General features: G+C 42.3%; 1 protein-coding gene across 2 annotated transcripts in view; it reads left to right on the top strand.

Annotated features, from left to right (window-relative positions):
- Positions 1-25460, top strand: part of TXNDC11 (thioredoxin domain containing 11) — a 213315-nt gene that overhangs the window by 86693 nt on the left and 101162 nt on the right. The window contains exon 6 of one of the 2 annotated variants that reach the window (XM_073591072.1): positions 16020-16132. The exons of the other annotated variant lie outside the window; for it this stretch is intronic. Coding sequence (XP_073447173.1) covers positions 16020-16132 — 113 coding nt within the window. The remainder of the gene's footprint in view (positions 1-16019; positions 16133-25460) is intronic. 2 annotated transcript variants of the gene reach the window in all.

Here is a 25460-nt window from a genome sequence, read left to right as displayed (position 1 = left end):
ATAAATGGGCTAACTTTACTGGTTAGTTTTTGTTTTTTTTTTTTAATTCATTAAAGTAATTTTTTCCCAAAAAATTGCATTTGAAAGACCGCTGCGCAAATACAGTGTGACATAAAATATTGCAACAACCACCATTTTATTCCCTAGGGTCTCTACTAAAAAATATATATAATATTTGGGTGTTCTAAGTAATTTTCTAGCGAAAAAAAAAAAAAGATTTTATCTTGAAACCAACAAATGTCAGAAAAAGGTTTAGTTGTTTAAGTGGTTAAACGTTCCTCACTTACACACGAAGTCTATTCCTTTGACAAATTGTTAAAATGTTTAGACTTAGTTCCACTGCTAAAGAATGTTGTGATTCTTGGCAGACTGCCCGTTTTTTTTCCTTTCTTTCTTTTGACGGCTGTGGCTTCAGAAGAGCAGAGAGAATTCTTTGCATAACAAGAATCGTGAAACACTTTTGTCAAGATCACAACAGGGAAAAAACGCGATAACATTTCTTGACGATTAATTGTGCAGCTCTAGTACCTAGTCTCTTTTTTAAATTTTACAGCTTTGATTGAAAAAAAAATGGTTTGATTCCACACATTTTGCTCTGGTAAATTGCTTTTAAAAGTCTTTCAGTACTGCTAAATCTTTTACTGTGGTCAATTTCCTTTCAAAGTGTTACTCTTTATATTCTCCAAGTTGAGCTACAAAATTTTATAGTTTCATTATTGTAAGAGCATCTATTGTTAGACTAGAAGTGCTTTTGTGCCAAATTGTTACTTGTGGGGTTTCACAGTTGGGATTTTTAGCTCTGATTACAAGTGCTGCATAATGAATCCTATTAAACGTAAGAAATAATTGAATCTCAGTAGATGTCCATAAGAAATAATTGTGGATTCCTTATAGAGCCTAGAGAAGTATTTTATTTTTAGCTTGCAAAATCATAGTGTGAAGTGAAATGTGTTACACTAACCTCAAAATGCTTTTTAAATGATTTATATAATTATAATTTCAAGTGAGCCCTAAAGAAGTGTGCAGTGATTTAATGCAACTCGAAAACCCGCTTTTCTTTTATAAATGGACCTAGCATCAGATATATTTTGTAAAGCTAAAGCATATCTAAGCACAAAAAAAGTAATATATTGCAGCTTACCAGTCAATAGATGAAGGTGGCTGCATTTGTTTTTTTTCTTTTTTTTTTTTCAGGCCTCTTTCTCTTATTTACCTGTACATCTTGTAAATAACACGCTTCCTGTTCTTGAGTTGCTATCTTTTATTCCTGCATTATGTCTATGTAAAAAGCCATAGTTGTCACCCAGGCTCAATTACAAATATGTCTATTTTTGTTTATCTGCATTACATGGGAAATGGGGGGGGGGATTTATAGTTTGTATAAGAAAGATAAGATAGTTTGTTCAACTTACAGGAAGTGACAAGGACATTTTTGGCAAGATCAACAGGTGTTTTGTTTTCGGTGCTTGCTGAAAATGTTCTTAGCTGGGAAAAAAAAATACTAATGCAGCTGCCACATCTAAGGATTGGGAAGCTGCATGCATGCTAATTATTGTGTAACCTAGTTCAGTGATTACATTACTCCCAAAAACAATGCTTCATCTGATTTTCTTTCCATAAGCATAGAACCATCTTTGTTTAGACATCATCCAGAGTTCGCATCTACTTTCTCGGCTGAGATGCTGACTCTAAGAGGAACAAGCAACAGAGAGAAACCACATTCAGTGCTTTGGAGATAGACTAGTAAACACTACAGATAAATGTGCTTTGTTCAGATTTCATGACTGAGGTTTACAACCACTTTAACTACTTCTCCTTAGGTGGACATCATATGACATCCTGGAGTTTGAGTGGAGATATCTGAATGATGCCTGCAGCTACAGGCATCATCCAGACATCCTTTTTTTTTTTCAGCCGGCGGTTCCCTCACATGTAAAAGACCTCAAAGCGGCTGTTTAGGCACTTGATTGCTTTTACAGGCGGCGTCCGCCTGTCCTCCGTTGCGTCTCAGGTCTCTCCCGTGCGATCAGGGAGCCAGAGAATGAATTTGAATCTGCCAGTGGTGGCGGTTTACTATAGAGCTGGCTGGGGACCATCTCTGTGACCCTCAGAGGCCGGAAGCAACATAATTTCTGGCATTGGCAGATGTAAACACTGCCGTTTTGCTGGAAGCCCTGATATCAATTTTTTTTTTTATCTCAGGAATAGAGGAGAGATGTGGGGTCTTAAAGACCCCAGATCTCTCTGTAAAGAGGACCTGTCATGCCCTATTCCTATTGCCAGGGATGTTTACATTCCTGGTAATAGGAATAAAACTAATCAAAAAATTAGGGGTAAATATTGTGTCTTTGTTGTTTTTTTTTAATTCATGAAAATGTTTTGGGTTTTTTTCCCAAAAAATTGCTTTTGAAAAATTGCTGCGCAAATACTGTGTGACAAATTGCAATGACTGCCATTTTATTCCCTAGGGGGTCTCTCTCTCTCTCTCTATATCGATATATAGATATATAATATTTTTTGGGGGGGGTTCTGAGTAATTTTCTAGCAAAAAAATTATGATTTTTACACATAGGAGAGGAATGCCATACCTGATTCGAATCTCGGCCAGTTCAGCAGGGACCAGGCGAGATTCGAACCATCTATGGGCAGACTGAGTGTACCCAAGTCACTCCATACATCGACTTGCATACAACCAGCATATTGGATTTTTACATGCAATTATTGCCAGCGGCTATAGCCACTAGCAATATTCACTGTGTTCTCACAGAGCCCCAGACCAAGGGAGATTGACAGTTATTTTGTGTTTCTTCCATTTGCGAATAATCACATCAACTGTTGCCACCCTCTCACCATGCTGCTTGACCATGGTCTTGTAGCCCATTCTAGCCTTGTATAGGTATGCAGTCTTATCCCTGACATCATTGGACAGCTCTTTGGGCTTGGCCATGGTGGAGAGATTGTAATCTGAATGATTGGTTGCTTCTGGCTTCCAGGTGTCTTTTATACAGGTAGCAAGCTGAGATTAGGAGCACTCCCTTTAGGCTGCATTCACACCTGAGCGTTTTTAGCTTGTAAAACGCCTGAAAAAACGCCTGAAATACGCCCAACAAGCAAAATCCCATTCATTTCTATGGCACCTGTTCACCAGAGGTGCGCATCTTCACTGGCCTCACGATTCGATTACGATTATCATGTCTTCGATTCGTTTCCACGATGCATCACGATTACAGCGCAAGTGCGCATGGTTTTTATTAAAAAAATTCAAGCAGTCAGGAGAACTCAATTTTTTTTATTCCATCTGTTCTTTAAAAAACAAAAAGACAACACTCCCTGCATGTAGCAAAGTCTAAACACAGCAGACAACAACTTAAAGGAGCTCCAGGCTCTCCTCCAAAATACTAGGGGAGATGGTCAGAGACTGCAGACATGATACAAGAGATGGTCAGAGACTGCAGACCTACTGCAAGAGATGGTCAGAGACTGCAGATATTGTCTGCAGTCTCTGATCATCTCCTGTACTATGTCTGCAGTCTCTGACCATCTCCTGTATCATGTCTGCAGTCTCTGACCATCTCCTGTATCATGTCTGCAGTCTCTGACCATCTCCTGTATCATGTCTGCAGTCTCTGACCATCTCCTGTATCATGTCTGCAGTCTCTGACCATCTCCTGTACTAGGTCTGCACTATCTGACCATCTCCTGTACTATGTCTGCAGTCTCTGACCATCTCCTGTACTATGTCTGCAGTCTCTGACCATCTCCTGTACTATGTCTGCAGTCTCTGACCATCTCCTGTACTATGTCTGCAGTCTCTGATCATCTCCTGTACTAAGTACAGGAGATGGTCAGAGACTGCAGACATAGTACAGGGGATGATCAGAGACTGCAGACATTATACAGGAGATAGTCAGATAGTGCAGACCTAGTACAGGAGATGATCAGAGACTGCGGAAATGCTACAGGAGATGGTCAGAGACTGCGGACATGCTACAGGAGATGGTCAGAGACTGCGGACATGCTACAGGAGATGGTCAGAGACTGCGGACATGCTACAGGAGATGGTCAGAGACTGCGGACATGCTACAGGAGATGGTCAGAGAGTGCGGACCTAGTACAGGAGATGATCAGAGACTGCAGACATGCTACAGGAGATGATCAGAGACTGCAGACATGCTACAGGAGATGGTCAGAGACTGCAGACATGCTACAGGAGATGGTCAGAGACTGCAGACATGCTACAGGAGATGGTCAGAGACTGCAGACATGCTACAGGAGATGGTCAGAGACTGCAGACATGCTACAGGAGATGGTCAGAGACTGCAGACATGCTACAGGAGATGGTCAGGGACTGCAGACATGCTACAGGAGATGGTCAGAGAGACTACGGAAATACTACAGGAGATGGTCAGAGACTGCGGACATGCTACAGGGGGTGGTCAGAGACTGCAGACATGCTACAGGAGGTGGTCAGAGACTGCAGACATGCTACAGGAGGTGGTCAGAGACTGCAGACATGCTACAGGAGGTGGTCAGAGACTGCAGACATGCTACAGGAGGTGGTCAGAGACTGCAGACATGCTACAGGAGATGGTCAGAGACTGCGGACATGCTACAGGAGATGGTCAGAGAGTGCAGACCTAGTACAGGAGATGATCAGAGACTGCGTAAATGCTACAGGAGATGATCAGAGACTGTGGACACACTACAGGAGATGGTCAGAGACTGCAGACATGCTACAGGAGATGGTCAGAGAGTGCAGACCTAGTACAGGAGATGATCAGAGACTGTGGACACACTACAGGAGATGGTCAGAGACTGCAGACATACTACAGGAGATGGTCAGAGACTGCGGACATACTACAGGAGATGGTCAGACTGTGGACAGGAGATCAGCAGGTAAGTATGATATCTTTTTTATTTTAAAGAAAAAAATAATACCCTTTAGTATTACTTTAACAAATCCATTGAGTCTTTTGGCAGCAACTTGGATAGTAAACAGGTCAACATCACTGCAAAAATAAAAAAAAGGAAGACATTTCAATCAACAAGAAATATACTGCTTGCAGATCAGTAGATGGTTCCAGAGGGGAGAGATGATAGGGAAATCACAGGAAGAAATTCGACAATAAAAGAGTTTGTGCAGCCCCCAATGTGTTAGGCACACAGTACACACACACTGGATAGGTGCAGCAGGTGGGAGATGTGCCACTTCTATACACTCACCCCGCACATATATCAAGCATGACAGGCTGATCTCTCACCTCCGGAGCACTCCTACCAACCCACCTCCTCTTCTCGCAGCCTGTTTCCTGAAGCCGACTCTGCCTCATCTCATGGATGTTAACACAGCTGCAGTGATCTCTGTGTGTCTCAGCTCCATGCAGTGATCTATGTGTCTCAGCTCCGTGCAGTGATCTATGTGTCTCCGCTCCGTGCGGTCTCTGCGCCCGCCCATCAGGAGATGACCAGTGTCACTGTCCAGAGCTTCAAATCCCAGAGGAGAGGGAGAGCATGGGTGGGGGCAGCACTGAGGCTACAACATTGTCCATTGCGGAGGGAACAGCGCCAGGCGCAGCCAGTTGACCTGCGGCTTGTCATTCCAGCAAAGACACTGCTGTGCGGGGGGAGGAGCTGGAATGACGTCATGCATAATCGATTATGCTGGATACCGCATCGATGCCGAATCGGGAAGGGTATAATCCTGATGCATCGATGCGCCAATCATTTTCAACACCCCTACTGTTCACATCTAAGCGTTTTGTCACCTGAAGCAAAATGCCCGAATAATGCCCTGAGCTCAAAAAAGAATATGAGCTTCTTTGGGGCAGATTACAGGCATTTTTCTGCCTTTTACATTGGTGACCTGAACAAAATTGCAGTAAAACGCGGTAAAAGCATGCAACTTTGAAATGCTCAGGTGTGAATGCAGCCTGAAGAGAGTGCTCCTAATCTCAGCTCGTTACCTGTATAGAAGACACCTGGGAGCCAGAAATCTTGCTAATTGAGGGGATCAAATACTTATTTCACTTATTAAAATGCAAATCAATTTAGAACTTTCTTGATTTTTTTTTTCTAGATATTTTTGTTGTTATTCTTTCTCTCAATGTTAAAATAAACCTACCATTAAAATGATAGACTGATCATTTCTTTGTCAGTGGGCAAACGTACAAAATCAGCAGGGGAGCAAATACTTTTTTTTTTTTTTTTTTTTTTCATACTACATCACGGGACACCGAGCAGCCAAAATAACTAACTGGGTTATATGCCACCTATAGGTGAATGGACACTGGCAAATCAAAAAAGACAGGAAGTCCTCCCCTATATAACCCCTTCTACACTGGATGTACCTCAGTTTTTTTCGCCAGTGTCTTGTAAGGTGATGGTCACCTCATGGAAGCTCTCCATGATCTAGCTAATAGAATGATCCTGGAAACAGATCCTGAAGGATTTAGGGGACAATATAATCGGATACATCCAGACGGTAATGCACTAAAATGGATGGTACCCGAACTTCGACTACATAGAGACTACGAGGTGTTGCCTGCAATGGGACCCTTTTGGTACTGAACCCTGGTATCCAGACCCTTGGTAAGAAAGACTCCAAATGAGATCCGGCAGGGTGCTTTACAGGTCCAAGGGAGTGACCCCAAATTCAGGGGGAACCGGTCCTTGAAGGTCCAAAAGACCGAACTCGCCATGATGGGGGAAGATTGGAGTCTAGCTTTTTAAGCAGAATCCTGCGGCGGGATTGGTAAGTGTTTTAAAAAAAAAAACTCTTTTGCACTTGCTCAAACCGAAAAAAAAAATGCTTAACATCTTACTTTTTTGTGTATGGGACCAGGTGTCATGTTTTTTCTGTCCACTGGGGGGGCAGTGATGTCACGGTCCAGTGAGGCTCTCTCAGTGGAGGCTTCCAGCCTGGATAATCCCAGCAGGAGGTGGGCAGCTCTTGAATCTCTCCGCCCGCACACCTAGCTTCTACTCCGAAGCCTTTGATTGCACTTTCCCGCCGCTATTTATGCGGCTACAGTGGGCGCACACATGCGTGGGAATGGCGCAATGAGCAAGCACGATAGCATGCACATGGGTGGGGGGCTACAAACGTGCACATAAGAGCCTGCATGCTGGACATGCAAAGTAATGGTGGAAGCGGCCATATTTAGCAGGTGTCCCCGGCTTATGCTCCTGTGAGCAGACTGAAAGGGACACAGAGCGGCGTCAGCTGGGCAGGTGAGTCACTGTGGGTGGATGGACCAGGGCACTGCAGGTCCTGTAAGAGCTGTGTACTGCAAAGACTGGGTGCAGTATTTTGCAGAATGGTTGAGTGCATAAGGTTGGGTTTTTGTTACCTCAAGTTTTTTTTGACTCAGGTCTTCCCGGAAGAGAAGTGGGGGGGCACAGCAGGAAGGGGTGCGAGGGCACCACCATCAGTATTGGAGGATGCTATCCTTACATCTGCTGTGTTTAACTCCTGAAAGTCCTGAGGCAACTGGCCAGTCTGAGTCATTACGGTTGTCAGGCATTGTAGCGACAGCTAATGCTTTTGCCTCAACCTATGCCACGAAGGACGACTTGGCATCAGCTTTAGCTGGTCTGGACGGAAAGATAGCAGGCATGATTGCTTCAGTTTTCCAAGGTGGAAGGAAATGGGATAGATCCCCTTCACCTGAGTCCCCACCTGCATTGGAACAGGATTGGACAGAAGATGTGGAAGAAGTGGCAGTAAATGACCGGGAGGAAGGTCAGACCACATGGTCGGGTTCTGAAGAACCGTTTTCAGCCTCTCGATCCCAGAGACTGTTAATCCAGTCCCTCACGGATATGGTCCGATCAGAATTTAAATTGCCGCCTGTAGAGGTCCCGGAGGTTTCCTTTTCATCTTTAAGCTCTCTTCGGCCTCCACAGACTTTGCAGGCCTTCCCCTTGCATCCGTTGCTAGAGCAAATTGTGTATGCTGACTGGGATCACCATGATGATAAGCTTTTTTATTCCTCCTAAAAGGTTTGCACTTTTGTATCTTATGGAGGACAAGTTTATAAAGAAATTGAGTATGCACTCGGACGCTGCCATTTCTTCTGTGAATAAGAGTCTTAGCTGTTCTGTAGATAATGCCCAGGAGTTTAAAGTTCCAGCGGATAAGAAATTGGAGTCTTTATTAAAGGCTTCATTTGCTATTGGTGGGTCTGCTGCACAACCAGCTGTGGCAGCTATAGGTATCTGTCAGTCTTTAAAGGACCAGGTGAAGCAGGTAGCTAAGAGTGTCCCCGATCAGGGGGTGTCTGCTGAGGAATTGGCAGAGTTACCTCATGCCTTGTGTTTCGCAGTAGATGCTCTTAAAGATTCCATACAACAGGTGTCCCGGTTGGCCCTTCTATCAGTACACAAAAGATTATTAGCTGGTTTCCCGGGGAACGGCTATTTGGAATCAAGGATGCATACCTACATATGCCAATCTGCAGATCCCATCAAAGGTTTCTGCGATTCACAGCAACATTTTCAGTTTGTGTCACTGCCCTTCAGGTTGGCCATGACTCCTCATGTATTTACAAAGGTACTGGCTCTGGTGTTGGCAATTCTAAGAGATCAGGGAATATTGGTTGCAGGATACCTGGATGATCTATTATTGATCAAATGGTTCCAGACCTGGGGCGGAAAGTAACCGGGCGGTTCAGTTCTTGGAACGCCTGGGTTGGGTTCAGAACTGGTCAAAATCGGCCCTGCAGCTGGCTCAGCACCTAGAGTATCTAGGCTTGATATTAGACACGGTAAAGGCAAAAATATTTTTGCCACCACTGAAGGTCAGAGCCATAAACAAACCTTGACCAGGTCATAAGGGGGAGAAAATATCCCTCCATTTGCCTGTGCATGAGATTACTGAGGAAAATGGTGTCTTCATTCGAAGCAGTCCCTTATGCACAATCCACTCCAGACCACTAGAGAACAACATTCTGTCTGGAACAAGATTGTCCAGGCTCTGGATTGGCACATGCCTCTTCAGTTGAAAGTGCGTCAGAGTCTCAGTTGGTAGATGATAGCCAAGAATCTGGAAAAAGGAAAGTCCTTTTTACCTGTGGTCTGGAGGGTGGTGATGACAGACGCCAGTCTCTCTGGATGGGGGGCAATTCTAGAGGAGGCCACCATCCAGGGAGGTCCTGGAAGGAGAGGAGCTTGCCCATCAACATTTTGGAGATTCGGGCAGCTCGCTTGGCCCTAAGCTTCTTGACTTCCAGACTGCAGGGATGTCCTGTGAGGATCCAGTCCGACAACGCCATGGCTGTGGCATATATCAATCACCAGGGAGGCACCAGGAGTCACTGCCCAGAAGGAAGTGAATAGCATGCTGACCTGGGCAGAAAGATTTGTTTCTATCAGGGGTGTTTATCCCGGGAGTGGAAAATTGGCAGGCGGACTTTCTGAGTCACCAGCAGATGTTTCCAGGGGAGTGGTCCCTAGAGATCTTTTCGTTGATCTGCCGTCGATGGGGGGTTCCGGGTGTAGACCTGCTGGCATCCAGGTTCAACAGGAAACTAGATGGTTTTGTGTCCAGAACTAGGGATCAGCTTTCATTAGGGGCAGATGCCTTAGTAATTCCGTGCCAATCCGGCTGTTGCCAAGGCTACTGCTCAGGATCCGGGAAGAGAGAAAGTCTGTGCTTCTAGTAGCTCCAGCCTGGCCCAGCAAGGAGCATCGATAGATTCAAAAAAATATTGGATAAGCTCCCAAATGACCACAACATACAGGGATATACAAGGTAATACTGACATATAATCACACACATAGGTTGGACCTGTGTCTTTTTTCAACCTTACCTACTATGTAACTATGTATGTGACTTGGTACACACAGATTGTAAGATTGGCGGTGGGAAACCCATGCACTCCGTCCGGATCTGCTCTCGCAGGGTCCAATATTCCATCCTGCATTACAGTCTCAAAATTTAATGGTATTAAACCAGGATTTTAAAAGACCAGGGCATCTCTGGGCCAGTATTGTCTACCATGTTAAATGCTAGGAAGCCAGTCTATAGGAGTATGTACTATAGAGTCTGGAAATCCTACATTGGCTGGTGTGAGGCCAGGAGATGGCATCCCCGTAGATGTATCATCGGGAGAATTCTGGCATTTTTGCAAAAAAGGGGTGGAAATTAATCTGGCTTTAAGTACCATTTAAAGGTCAAATTTCGGCCTTAGCAATTTTTTTTCAGAGGCCTATTGCTTCTCACTCCTTAGTATGAGCATTTGCACAGGGGATGATCCGTGTGCTTCCACCGGTCAGGCCACCTCTGTGCCCGTGGAATTTAAAGCGGAGTTCCGCTTAAAGAAAAAAAATTAAAAGTCAGCAGCTACAAATACTGCAGCTGCTGACTTTTAATAATCAGACACTTACCTGTCCCAGGGTCCAGCGATGCAGGGGAATGAAGCCCCGCTCGTCTCCCCCTCCACTCTGCGGCACCGGGATAGTCACAGTGGGCGCCCGGCTGTTGCTTCACAGCCGGGCATGCGCAAGCCGTGCGGCGTGCCGTGACTGGTGGGGTAATCATCTGGGACCTATGACATGTCCCAGATGATTGCTGAGAGGGAGGGGGGGAGGTGATCTCCCTTCCAGCGCCACGGGTGCACCAGGAGGAAGTGGGAGCTGGAACCCTCTAAAAAGAGGGTATCTGCTCCCCCCCCCCCCCCAAAAAAAAGACATGCAAAATGTGGCATGTCAGGGGGTCACTTTCCCTTAAAGCAGAAGTTCCATTTTTGGGTGGAACTCTGCTTTATATTTAGTCCTGGGGTTCTTACAGAGGTAACCTTTTGAGCCTATTCGGCAAAATCCTCTGAACTTTTTGACAAGAAAATTTGTTTTCTTGGTTGCAGTGACATCGGCCAGGAGAGTGTCGGAATTGGCGGCTCTGTCCTGTAAAGAACCATATTTGATCTTACACCAGGATAGGGCGGTTTTGCGGCCACAACCGGAAATTTTGCCAAAGGTAGTGTCCAATTTTCATCTGAATCAGGATGTCATTCTGCCTTCCTTTTTTTCAAATCCACACTCTACAGAGGAGAAATTATTTCATTCTCTTGATGTAGTACAAGCTATCGGGGTCTATCTGAAGATGTCGGCTCAGATTCAGAAGACGTTCTGTTTGTATTGCCAGAAGGTCCCAAGAAGGGACAGGCAGCATCTAAGTCGATTATTTCCCAATGGATCCGCCAAGTGATTGTTCAGGTGTATGAATTAAGGGGTAAGGTCCTGCCTTTTCCAGTAGGGGCACACTCTACCAGGAGATGTCTCAGTTTTGCAAGGCTGCTACTTGGTCTTCGGTGCATACATTCACTAGGTTTTATCAAGTGAATGTCAGGACTCAGGAGGATGTGGCATTTGGACGCAGTGTGCTGCAGGCTGCAATATAGATCCTGTTGTTCTGATGGTGTTTCTTTGGTCATAATGGTTAGTTATTATGGCTGCTCTGTGTCCCGTGATGAACTCCAAGAAAAGGATTTCACAGGTAAGCTGTCAAAAAAATCCTATTTTTTTTTTCCCTCACTGTACATGGATCATAATTCGGTGGTCCCTGCTTGAACGCTTGCCGACCAGGTCCCTTAAAAAGTGGGAGACACATATACAAACTGTTGTAATTCCTACAGCGTTCACCTGATTTGGATGTAAATACCCTCAAAATAAAGCTGAAAGTCTGCAGTTAAAGCACATCTTGTTCATTTCATTTCAAATCCATTGTGGTGATGTATAGAGCCAAAAAGATTAGAATTGTGTCAATATCCCAATATTTATGGACCTGACTGTAAATTGACTAAAGGTGCTCAATCCACAGTGAAGTGTATATATAAAGTGCTTCAGAGAAATTCAGGTGTGCATCACCTGCTCATGTATCCCCACTCACCAGATCACAACAACCCCCAGCTTTTCAGTCTGGTGGGTCATTTTAAAGCTTGGTAAAGAATCCTGGGTTGGCGGATAAGATGATATGCCTTCAGGTCTGGAAATCCTTTAAAGAGCTTCTCAGCCAGAACACAGCAGGTACCTAGAAGTAAAAATAGAAGGAAACTGATAGTGAAGTACCATTTAAAAAGGTTTTATTAAAGAAAGGAGTGGGTACTTACAACAAGTATGATAAAAAACAAGCCTCAAAATGGAGCTGTGGGTGTAAAAACGCCGTTCCTGGCGTGCGTTCCACGGGACCGGAAGTGACGTCAGTGATACCGGAAATAGCGTCAACGTTTCGCCCTCCCACAGGGCGTCATCAAGGAACCTGCTGTGTTCTGACTCTTTAAAGGATTTCCGGACCTGAAGGCATATCTTATCCGCCGTCCCAGGATTCTTTACCAAGCTTTAAATGACCCACCAGACTGAAAAGCTGGGGGTCGTTGTGATCTAGTGAGTGGGGATACAAGAGGGGGTGATGCACACCTGAATTTCTCTGAAGCACTTTATATTTACTTCACTGTGGATTGGAGCACCTTTGGTCAATTTATTTGGACTTTATTTCCACTTATTGTATTTTGGACTTTCTTTTTGGGCAGCAAATTTTCACTTATTGTTTGCGAGCGCTATATTTATTTTTATATGTTTAAGTGATTAGCACTTTGTGTATGGCAGCTGCAATTTTTCATAATTTTTTATTGTTTTTTGTTGTTTGATACACCAGTAGCCCGAGCGTATATATTTAGTATATATATTTTCACATATGATGTACATGACCAGCGGCCGTGATGTCCGCTGACCACCCGCGGTCGCGCCACAGAGCCAGAATGGGGATCTGTCAATGTAAACAGATCCCCATTCTGTCAGGGGAGTAGAGAGAAGATTGTCTGTTCTTAGTGATCAGGAACAGAGCTCTCTATCCTCCTCCAGTAAGTCCACTCTCCCAAAGTTAGAAACACCTCCCAGGGAACACATTTAACCCCTTCATCACCACTAGTGTTAACCCCTTCCCTGCCAGTGTCATTTATACAGTAATCAGTGCATTTTTATAGCACTGATCGTTGTGTAAATGTCCCTGGTCCCAAAAAAGTGTCCGATCTGTCCACTGCAATGTCACAGTCCCGCTAAAAATTGCTGATCACCGCCATTACTATTAAAAAAATAAATTAAAATGCCATAAATCTATCCCCTATTTTGTAGATGCTATAACTTTTGCGCAAACCAATCAATATACGCTTATTAGAATTTTTTTAAAATTTTATTTACCAAAAATATGTAAAAGAATACATAAACTGAGGAAGAGTATTTTTTTTTGGGGGGGGGGGGGATATTTATTATAGAAAAAAAGTACAAAATATTGCGCTTTTTTTTTTTTTTTTTAAATTGGTGCTTTTTTTTGTTTGTATTAGTGATTATTTCCTCTTGTGCCACATTCTGATAATCTATACCAGGGGTAGGCAACCTCGGCTCATAAGACATTGCAAGACCCTGACAATCACAGGTATGACTCCTAGAGGCATGATAGGATTTGTAGTTTCAAAACAGCTGGAGTGCCGAGGTTGTCTACCCCTGATCTAGAACGAAATACCCCTAGGGTTGACTTTAAAGGTACTAATTGCATAACAGAGTGTGTACTATAAAGAATAATATGTATTTAACAAATATATAAAAATACATTAGAAATTGAATGAATACAAATTGTATCAAAATGCACTGTATACAGGTATTATGACTATGATCCTCCATCTGACGCGTTTCAGAGTAAAAGCATCTCCTTCTTCAGGGTGTTTTAGGGATAGGATCCTATATCTATAACATAAGTATGAGAGAGTAAACATAAAGCAGAAATAACAAAACATTTGCTTATTAATGGCGACTCTACAATTTTTAAACATATAAAAAAAAAACTCACTCATATTCTGGTGGTGTCAGATGAACATTCCATATAACTTGTTAAAATCAGAAAAACACAAAAGGACTACGTCTCAGGACTTCCTGCTCAGATGGCTCATCATGCTGTTGATCATTAAAATTTTGCATAGTTTGAAAAGCTTAGTTATTTTGGAAATTAAATCTCATGATGCTGACCCCCCAAAAATGGAAAGAATGGACAGCGGAGAGCACTGAGGTCAAGAGTGAACAGGGATCTGCAAACAGAAATAGTAGTAATTTGTAATATAAGCCTAATATGGCCATATATATCTGGTACATCATATAAATATGCGCCAGTGTGTGTAAGTATAGGTACCTTGTATTGATCTATCAAATATACCTGGATTATGCAGCTAGAGAGTAGGGAAACACAAGTGGCCTTTGGATATAGGGATGGTATAAACTGTAAGATAACACATATACAGACAATCAACTATAGCTGTGTGTGAGTGTATGAAAATTGTGGCAATAGAATGGGTGCCTATGGGTTATTCCAAAATAACTAAGCTTCCCAAACCATGCAATTTTAATGATCAACAGCATGATGAGACATCTGAGCAGGAAGTCCTGAGACATAGTCCTTTTGTGTTTTTCTGATTTTAACAAGTTATTTGGAATGTTTTTATCTGTGACACCACCAGAATATGAGTGGGTTTTTGTTGATATGTTTAACCACTTCAGCCCCGAGCCTCTTTTTGAGATTTGTTGTTTACAAGTGAAAATCTGTTTTTTTTTTTTTGCTTGAAAACTACTTAGAACCTAACTTTTTTTTTTTTTCTAACATGCTAGAGAATAAAATAACGGTCATTGCAATACTTTGTCACACCGTATTTGCAGAGCGGTCTTACAAGAGCAATTTTTTGGGAAAAAATACATTTTTTGAGTTAAAAATAGGATAACAGTAAAGTTAGCCCAATTTTTTCTATATTTTGAAAGATAATGTTACGCAGAGTGAATTGAATTATTGCTCTCGCTCCAACGATCGTGGCGATACCTCATGTGTTTTCATATGCGGGCGCAACTTGTGTATGCATTCGCTTCTGCGTGCAAGCTCGGCGGGATGGGGTGCTTTAAAAAAAAAATTATTTTTTTTATGTTTACACTGTCCTTTCAAAAAAAAAAAATTGGGGTCACTTTTATTCCTATTACAAGGAATGTAAACATCCCTTGTAATAGAAAAAAAGCATGACAGGACTTCTTATGTGAGATCTGGGGTCAAAAAGACCTCAGATCTCATATTTACACAAAAATGCAATTAAAAAAATAAGTAAAATATTTCCCCTTTTAAGAGCATTGGGCGGAAGTGACGTTTGACGTCGCTTCCGCCCTTCAATGCTATGGAGCCGAGTGGGGGCCATCTTTCCCTCACTCAGCATCCAAGCAGTGAGGGGAGCAGAGGCGATCGTCTCTGCTGCTAACGATGGCTCCTGTAAGTGGCGGAGATGACCAGAGCGCGGCGGAAGGGGCCCTCATCCGCCACCGTTTTAAAAGTGATCTTGCGGCGAATCTGCCGCAGAGATCACTTTTATCTTAAAGCGAAACGCACGCCGTTCCTGAAGATACCCCTGGAGAAGGAGATGCTTTTAGTCTAAAACGCGTCAGTTGAAGGAGGATCATATTTATAATACCTGTATATGGTGCATTTTGATAGATTTGTATTCATTCCATTTCTAATGTGTTTTTATATAGTTGTTAAATATTATTCTTTACAGTACACACTCTGTTATGCAATTAGTGCCTTTAAAGTCCACCCTAGGGTTATTTAGTTTGTTTGTTTTTTTTTGTTTGTTTGTTTATTGCACAAAAAATAAAAACCGCAGAGGTGATTAAATACCACCAAAAGAAAGCTCTATTTGTGGGAAAAAAGACATCAATTTTTTTGGGGTACAATGTCGCACGAGTGCGCAATTGTCCGTTAAAGTGACACAGTGCCATACCGCAAAAAATGGCCTGTTCATTAAAGGGGTAAGTCCTTCCGGTCCTTAAGTGGTTAATTGGCTAAATTTCGATCCATGTTTGGCTGGCTTTAGTCATGTAAAGTGATGTCCCAGAGTACAGTCTCTTGTCTGACAGGGCAGCAAATCACTGTTCAAAAGTTGTCATGCCATGCCGTAAACTGTCATACAAAATTAACCTCTGTGATGCAACTTATTTTTTAGATTACATTGAAACCATTCGTTATGGGGTGATCACTGATGGAAACCTTGCAAAGAAAATCTCCTTCACCAAACCTGGAAGTGTTTTTTTGCACAGAAACCTAAATACTTCTTTAGTAAGTGCTCAGTATGAAATAACATTTTCTTGTGTTTCCCTGTAACGTATAAAAAAGTATTTAGGTGCTTAGCCCCTTATTCTTTCCTCTGTACTGCCTCTTCTTTTGTTCACTATGGCTTATGACACCTTAGATGGTATGTTGGAGACTGCAGTATATGTGGAGTGTTTTGTTACAATGCATGTGAACTGTGATGCTTCAACAGTCATAAACATACTGTATATTGGATGCCTTGAGTTCTACGGTGTGATATGGACAGCTGCATATGCCTCAGCAAAACTCTATCCCTTAATAGTGTTTGTGGCTCCGTTCTCTAGCCTTTGCTTCTGCTATTGAACATTCTTTTTCTGAGGCTGTCGTCATATTTGTCTTAATGTGTTGTACTCATAACAGTTTTCTAATAATACATTTAATATTTTAATCAAAGTAAGTTGCTATATTCTGATTATGGCAAATTTTGAACCTTCTCACCAAACTTATTTTTTGTACCACAATGAAGCTGTGGGGTGATTTGTTGTTCCCAGGATTAACATAAGCTATTCTGTAAATAGGAGTGAAGGCTAATTCGCCAAGAAAGAGGGGGGAAGGGGGGGTTTTCCCCAGGGACTTTTAAGGTGCTATTTAAATAAACAATATGATCAAAAATCAACAAATCTGTACAATCATATTATATAAAATCTATATTTTTATTGAATCATAGATTAAAAATATCTATGCCCCAAAAAGATGAGACATCATCATAAAAAAGCTTGAACATAAATATAAATCCACCCAAAAAAAATCACATTACAAGGTGCGACAGGATGAAACTACTTAATTGATTCCATGACAATCTGCCGCTCGACATGTTTCGCTCTAATACGAGCTTCTTCAGGAGTTTAAAGGCAATGATTGTAGTGGACTCAGGCTGTAATACACCAACACTGCATAAGCGATTGAATTAGCTGATAACCTGCTACCAATTTCCAACTGAGGGGCTCTCATACGTAAAGGGTTTCCTTGTCTTGATGTGACCACAGGGGAATATAAAGTCTTAAAGTAGTCCTTAAATAGAACCAATCTGATAATGGCTTAAAACATAGAAGTCTCAAAGCACATGCAGACCCTGCAGATCAGGATACATCGATAGTATAGTGAGCTATTCACTGATATGAACTATGGTTGATTGTGCAGAGGGAGCGATCCCTTTCCAGCAATGCTATTTTTAGGACATCAATTCGGCATGTGGGCTCGAGAACATTCCATGCCCCCTCAATAGAGAAGCGCCGGTAACGTTACCGGCAGATTGTCATGGAATCAATTAAGTAGTTTCATCCTGTCGCACCTTGTAATGTGATTTTTTTTGGGTGGATTTATATTTATGTTCAAGCTTTTTTATGATAATGTCTCATCTTTTTGGGGCATAGATATTTTTAATCTATGATTCAATAAAAATATAGATTTTATATAATATGATTGTACAGATTTGTTGATTTTTGATCATATTGTTTATTTAAATAGCACCTTAAAAGTCCCTGGGGAAAACCCCCCCTTCCCCCCTCTTTCTTGGCGAATTAGCCTTCACTCCTATTTACATTCAATCATGGGATGTGGTGCTTTCTGGTGACTATATCTACCATTTCTAGTTCATAAGCTATTCTGTGGTGTGCTGTGAGTTGTCATGACTACCATTTATACTGGAGGTGCAGTGTTTTATTTTCCAAATTTCATGCTCCTGCAATCAGATGACTTATGGCCATATTAAATTTGCTTTTACACTTATTGGTTATCCAATAATAACCATGATTATGAATGCAGGATGTGTTAAAATTCGCCTTCTTTTCTGCCTGTCCACTTTATGCTTTAAGTGGGTCAGATATTCCTTCTGTTGCTGTTCCAGTTTTGTGGAGCTGTATTCCTCACTATAATATACAGTATGTGTCACTAGAAAATGTCCATGTGACCTCCTTGATTGTATTACCACAAAATGTGTTCCCTTTCTATATCCAAATATGTTGGTGCGCATAACATGGGCAAGTCTATCCAAAAATTCCTACTACTTCCACACATATATTTTGAATGCTGTAGTAAAGACATGAAGGTCTCCTACGGTAATTCATCTAATTTTTGTTATGAAGGTCTCCTACGGTAATAAATCTAATTTATGTTTGACAATAAATTTTTGACAATCTTATATATTATGGTAAACTAAGTGGTGTTTTGCTCGGTTAGTTTAAAACTATCAAGATGCAATGAAAGGGGTAATTTTTACATTGCATACATGAACCAAAACTCCCCCAGGACTCAGCCCTCCTAGCCAGCAAAGGGACCCTAAGGAAAACGCAGCACCTAACATGACAGTTATTATATAACTGGGTACTAACATTTATAGGTAAAGTTGACCTAGGGAATTTGCGATTGCCTCTCAGGGGATCAGGAAGGATTTTTTTCCCCTGCTGGAGCAAATTGGATCATGGAGTTTTTCGCCTTCCTCTGGATCAACTGTGGGTATAGGATTGTATGGTTGGGGGTTTTTTTTGGTTGAACTATTAGATGGACTTGTGTCTTTTTTTCAATCTGACTAACTATGTAACTATGACAGCGCTCTCTCATGCATATATTTGTCAATATACATGAAATACTTCTCTACCACTATTATGGTGCTTCTGTGAGTGGGATCCCTATTTTAATCTGTAAAAGCATCAGCATTGAAAATTATACAGCAGCAAATGAATTGATATGAAGCTTAAAGTGATACTAAAGTCTTGTTTTTTGTGTTTTAAAATGAACAAACCTGTCATACTTCTCTCCTCTGTGCAGTGGTTTTGCACAAAGCAGCCCAGATCCTCCTTTTCTCGGGCTCCTCTTTGGTGCTCCTGGCCCCTCCCTCCTGCCAAGTGTCCCCAGAGCAAGCAGCTTGCTATGGGGGCACCCGAGCCGAGTCCCAGCTCCGTGTATCCATTCAGACACAGGGCTGCAGCTAGGCCCCTCCCCCCTCTCTCTCTCTCTCCTCCTTGGCTCACTGACTGACAGTAACAGGAGCTAATGGCGGACTGCTGCTGTCTCAGCCAATCAGGAGGGAGAGTCCCGGGCAGCCGAGTCTCTCCTGCAACATCGCTGGATCGAGATGGGCTCAGGTAAGTATTAGGGGGGCTGAGGAGGGCTGCTGCACACAGAAGGTTTTTTATCTTCATGCTTTAGAATGCATTAAAATACAAAAAAAACTTCTGTCTTTAGAACCACTTTAACTAGAAGTTCTTGGGCTAGTTTGGATCACTTATGTTGCTGTATGATGATGCTGTATAAGGAGGTATGGAATTAAATCTAGGTAAGCCAGCATTTTAATGAATTTCTTTTATATTGGTACCTAAAGTGGATCTCCAGGTACAGACAATATTTTTTTTCTTTGTTTTTGTTTTTTTGTGCAGAAAAAAATCCCCTTTAGTCAGTTTTACTAAATAAATGGCTGCTTTGTATTGTACAATAATTCATACTTTTCTTTACACCAGTAAACTCCAGTGAGTGCTGTATTCTCAAACACGGAAGCCTTAGTATTGTTTATCTCCCTGCCTCCCCTTGATCATCGATAAAAGGCCTTGTAGCCTCGTGTTTTTGTATTTGTACACCTTATAGAATACATGATGTTCTGTGAATGGCTAAAGGGAGAGGGGAGATAGAGCTATATATACAGTGGGGACGGAAAGTATTCAGACCCCCTTAAATTTTTCACTCTTTGTTATATTACAGCCATTTGCTAAAATCATTTTAAGTTCATTTTTTTTTTCTCATTAATGTACACACAGCACCCCATATTGTCAGAAATCACAGAATTGTTGACATTTTTGCAGATTTATTAAAAAAGGAAAACTGAAATATCACATGGTCCTAAGTATTCAGACCCTTTGCTCAGTATTTAGTAGAAGCACCCTTTTGATCTAATACAGCCATGAGTCTTTTTGGGAAAGATGCAACAAGTTTTTCACACCTGGATTTGGGGATCCTCTGCCATTCCTCCTTGCAGACCCAAAAGTTGGTGGACAGCCATTTTTAGGTCTCTCCAGAGATGCTCAATTGGGTTTAAGTCAGGGCTCTGGCTGGGCTATTCAAGAACAGTCACGGAGTTGTTGTGAAGCCACTCCTTTGTTATTTTAGCTGTGTGCTTAGGGTCATTGTCTTGTTGGAGGGTAAACCTTTGGCCCAGTCTGAGGTCCTGAGCACTCCGGAGAATGTTTTGGTCCAGGATATCCCTGTACTTGGCCGCATTCATCTTTTCCTCGATTGCAATCAGTCATCCTGTCCCTGCAGCTGAAAAACACCCCCACAGCATGATGCTGCCACCACCATGCTTCACTGTTGGGACTGTATTGGACAGGTGATGAGCAGTGCCTAGTTTTCTCCACACATACCGCTTAGAATTAAGGCCAAAAAGTTCTATCTTGGTCTCATCAGACCAGAGAATCTTATTTCTCACCATCTTGGAGTCCTTCAGGTGTTTTTTAGCAAACTTCATGTGGGCTTTCTTGTGTCTTGCACTGAGGAGAGGCTTCCGTCGGGCCACTGTCATAAAGCCCCAACTGATGGAGGGCTGCAGTGATGGTTGACTTTCTACAACTTTCTCCCATCTTCCGACTGCATCTCTGGAGCTCAGCCACAGTGATCTTTGGGTCCTTCTTTACCTTTCTCACCAAGGCTCTTCTCCCCCGATAGCTCAGTTTGGTCGGACGGCCAGCTCTAGCAAGGGTTCTGGTCACCCCAAAGGTCTTCCATTTAAGGATTATGGAGGCCACTGTGCTCTTAGGAACCTTAAGTGCAGCAGAAATTTTTTTGTAACTTTGGTCAGATCTGTGCCTTGCCACAATTCTGTCTCTGAGCTCTTCAGTCAGTTCCTTTTGACCTCATGATTCTCATTTGCTCTGACATGCACTGTGAGCTGTAAGGTCTTATATAGACAGGTGTGTGGCTTTCCTAATCAAGTCCAATCAGTATAATCAAACGCAGCTGGACTCAAATGAAGGAACCATCTCAAGGATGATCAGAAGAAATGGACAGCACCTGAGTTAAATATGAGTGTCACAGCCATGGGTCTGAATACTTAGGACCATGTGATATTTAAGTTATACTTTTTTAATAAATCTGCAAAAATGTCAACAATTCTGTGTTTTTCTGTCAATATGGGGTGCTGTGTGTACATAATGAGGAAAAAAAATGAACTTAAATGATTTTAGCAAATGGCTGCAATATAACAGTGAAAAATTTAAGGGGGTCTGAATACTTTCCGTCCCCACTGTATATTTATCTCCCCTCTCCCTTTAGCCATTCACAGAACATGTATTCTATAAGGTGTACAAATACATATACCATATTTATCGGCGTATAACACGCACTTTTTTCCCCTTAAAATCAGGGGAGAGTCGTGGGTGCGTGTTATACGCCGATCCCCGCTAATTGTGAGCTATCGGCGGCGATCACAGGCGACATTCACATAGCGAGTAGTTTTAAATATGGCGCCGCGGAGTTCGGAGGGACTCGGCGGTGCTGAACGAGCGCCGCCGAAATCACAGAGCCGAGATACACATAGTCGAGTGTATTCGGCTCTTTCCGGCGCTGCTCACAGTCACGCCCAGTCCCGCCCAGTCCCGCCATTGGACCTGTGTTATGTCCATCATAGGGCGGGACTGTGAGCGGCGCCGGAAAGAGCCGAATACACTCGACTATTTGTATCTCGGCGGCGTTCGTTCAGTTCCGCCGGCGCCGAGTCCCTCCGAACTCCGCGGCGCCATATTTAAAACTACTAGCATGTGTATGTCGGTGGCGGCAGGCGGTAGGCATGGACACTGGGGACAAGGCGGCACTGGGGACAAGGCTGCACTGGAGACAAGGCTGCACTGACAAGACTGCACTGGGGCAAAGCCGCACTGACACTGAAGAGGCTGCAATGACACTAACAAGGCTGCAGATGAACACTGATGAGGCTGCATTGATGGGCATTTTAATGTAAGTTTCTTTTCCTTAAACTTCCCTCCTAAAAGTTTTTTTCCTTAAAATTCTCTCCTAAACTTGGGGTGCGTGTTATACGCCGATAAATACGGTATATAATATCATTTTTTTTTTATTATTATTCTGTGCCTGGAGCTCCACATTTAGGTATATCTAAAAATACCCTCTTATACAGTTATCCTGGGACCAAGGGGTTTATTAAAGGCAAATCCACTTTGCACTACAAGTGCACTGCAAGTGCATTTGGAAGTGCAGTCACTGTAGATCTGAGGTGGGACATGCAAGGAAAATAAAAAACAGCATTTTTGCTTGTACATGATTGGATGATAAAATCAGCAGAGCTTCCCCTCATTTCAGATCTTCCCTCAGATTTAAAGTGACTGCATTTCCAAGTGCACTTCCAGGTAGTGCAAAGTGGATTTGCCTTTAGTAAATCAACCCCCAAGTGTCCATGTCTAAAGATTTCCCCTCCTAGTGACAGCTCCAAATTTTGGCTGTACCCTCATTTTCATTTATGGGAACATCAGTGATCAGGACAGTTGGATATGGTGACTCTCTCTTAAGCTGGCCTTAAGCCACACGATAAGAATATCAGGCGAATGATCGTCAGTGTTAATTTCATAGACTAAAGTATTTTCATTGACTAAATTAACACAATTTTAGTAGACTAAAATACGACTAAAACTAAAATACCATTTTAGTCAAAAGACTATGACTAAAACTAAATTGAAATTGATATCACAATGGCTAAATCGGTGTCTGTAGTGCATGTTCAAACCGTGCCGACCTCCCTCCGCATATATACTGCGGCAAGGTGGCTCGGCTGCACAAACAGACGTACCTGTGCATCGGTCCTTCCATGTGGTAGTGTGGGCACACGCGTCCAGCGGACTCTATGTCCGCCGGCCACCCGCGATCGTGGTACAGAGAGGCAGAACAGGTATCTGCCTATGTAAACCAGGCGGATCCCTGTTCTGACGGGACAATACTGAGATCTACTGTTCCTAGTGATCAGGAACAGCGATCTGTGTTGTCCCAGTAGGCCCATCCCCCAGACAGTTAGAACACACCCAGGGAACACAGTTAACCCCTTGATCGCCCCCTAGTGTTAACCCCGTCCATGCCAGTGCCAATTTTTTTTTAGCACTGATCACTGTAATAATAGCACTGGTCCCCAAAAAGTATCACTTGGGGTCAGATTGTCCGCCGCAATGTTGCAGTCCCGCTAAAAATCGCAGATTGCCGCCATTACCAGTAAAAGCAATACAAAAAATTAAAAGTCCCTAAATCTATCCCCTATTTTGTAGACTGTATAACATAGAGTTATAAATCTATAAGCCAATCAACATACGCTTATTGTGATTTTTTTTTTTTTTTTTTTTTTTTTTACCAAAAATATGTACAAGAATACATACTGGCCTAAACTGATGAATAAATGTGTTTATTTTTTTTGGATATGTATTATAGCAGAAAGTAAAAAAAATACTGTTTTGTTTTTTGGAAATTGGCGCTTTTTTTGTTTATAGCGCAAAAAATAGAAAAAACGCAGAGGTGATCAAATACCACCAATTTTGTTTGGGTACAGCATTGCACAACCCTGCAATTGTCAGTTAAAGCGACACAGTGCTATATAGCAAGAAATGGCCTGGTTAATAAGGGGTTAAATCCTTCCGGGGCTGAAGTGGTTAATACCATAAGTAATTAAAAAAAACATTATTAGGTTTTTGCTCCAGGAGTATATAATTTTTGGCAGTTCTAAAGAAATATAGCATTAAAATTTAACTAAACCCATTTGATTTTAGTTGACTAAAATGTACTGGAGATTTTAGTCTACTAAAATAGGACTAAAACTTAAACAACTCAGATGACTAAAATACGACTAAAACTAAAATGGCATTTTCGTCAAAAGACTATGACTAAAACTAAATCGAAAATTTGATGTCAAAATTAACACTGATGATCGTCCGTTTTTTTTGCATGCTAGTCTCATATTGAAAATGAAGAGGTTACTCAATTTATGAAAATCCTCATACAACAGAATACAACTTCAGAAGTGATGTAATGTATTGTATTTGTATTGTTTTTGGCTGAAAACTGTAAGATTTTTCTTTTAATCAGTACAATCTGGTATTGTACGAGAAAAAATTTCATGTTTGCCCCTTAGGATAACTTTGGATGAACTGTTGTGATCGGCTCTCAAAATCTGTGTACTAATGATCAGATTATCGTATGATCGCTTTGAAAGCAGTAATTAAGTTACATAAAATCCCTCCCCCCCCCCCCCCCCCCACCTCCACATATACGCACGTACGAATGTAAACGCATGTGTCGTGGGCACCTACACGTGAAAACGTTGATTGTGATACACATGTTACATATCGCCGCACACATCGGAGTGAGAGCAATAATTTTAGCACAAGACCTTCGTAACACTACACTGATACCTATAGGGGGCTTTTGAAAAATATAGGGTACTGAAGTTTGTGGCCATTGCACGGTCGCACTCAAATTAAAGGTTTGGCATGTTGGGTATCTATTTACTTGGCGCAACCTCGTCTTTTATATTTCACCAAAAAATTGAGTAATTAATGGCATTTGTTTGCCCTAAAATTCACTTTAGTGTGCTTTTCACTGAAAATTTGCATTTCCTAGACCTTTGCGGTAATATCATGTGACAAATTGGAACTACCACTATTTTATTCTCTAGGGGGTGTTACATCATCTTTAGAGCTAAAATGATTTTTTAAACGTGTGCAAAAAACACAAAAACGGCTCTGACAGCAAAAAGGATAAACATGAGAATAGAGTAGAAGCCAACTTCTATAAGCAAGTATTTTAAAACTAATTATGAAAACTTGTATGTGACAGAAAAAATTAAATTTTCACGAAAAAACATTTTGAATAAAGGCTGGTAGACCGATCTGCTTGTATTATGAAAATGCCAACAGTTAGGCCTCTTTCACACGGCCGATCCGTTCAGGTCCACCTGTCAGTTTTTTAGGCGGACCTGAACGGACGCTCCATAGACCTTTATGGAGCATCGGATGTCAGTGGTGACATGTCCGCTGACATCCGACCCACTCCGATCCGAAAAAGTGTGACGGAGGAAAAACCTACTTTTCCATCCGTCATCGGATCGGGTGACGACGGACTCTACGGTCCGTCGTCATCCGATCCCCCATAGGGGAGAGCAGCACTCTGACAGGTCTGTCGCCGCACAGTGTTCAGCAACGGACCTGTCATCTGCCTGCTCAGCGGGGATCGACGGAGCGATCCCCCGCTGAGCAGGGCGGGCTCTGTACACGGACACGTCCGTGTGAAGGAGCCCTTACACTTTCCAGGTTTCTGTGTA

This window comes from Aquarana catesbeiana, linkage group LG06 (assembly GCF_042186555.1).
Source record: "Aquarana catesbeiana isolate 2022-GZ linkage group LG06, ASM4218655v1, whole genome shotgun sequence".
Classification (NCBI taxonomy): Eukaryota; Metazoa; Chordata; class Amphibia; order Anura; family Ranidae; genus Aquarana; species Aquarana catesbeiana.
Note: the sequence above shows the minus strand (reverse complement) of the source record. Positions and strands in the feature narration are given on the sequence as shown.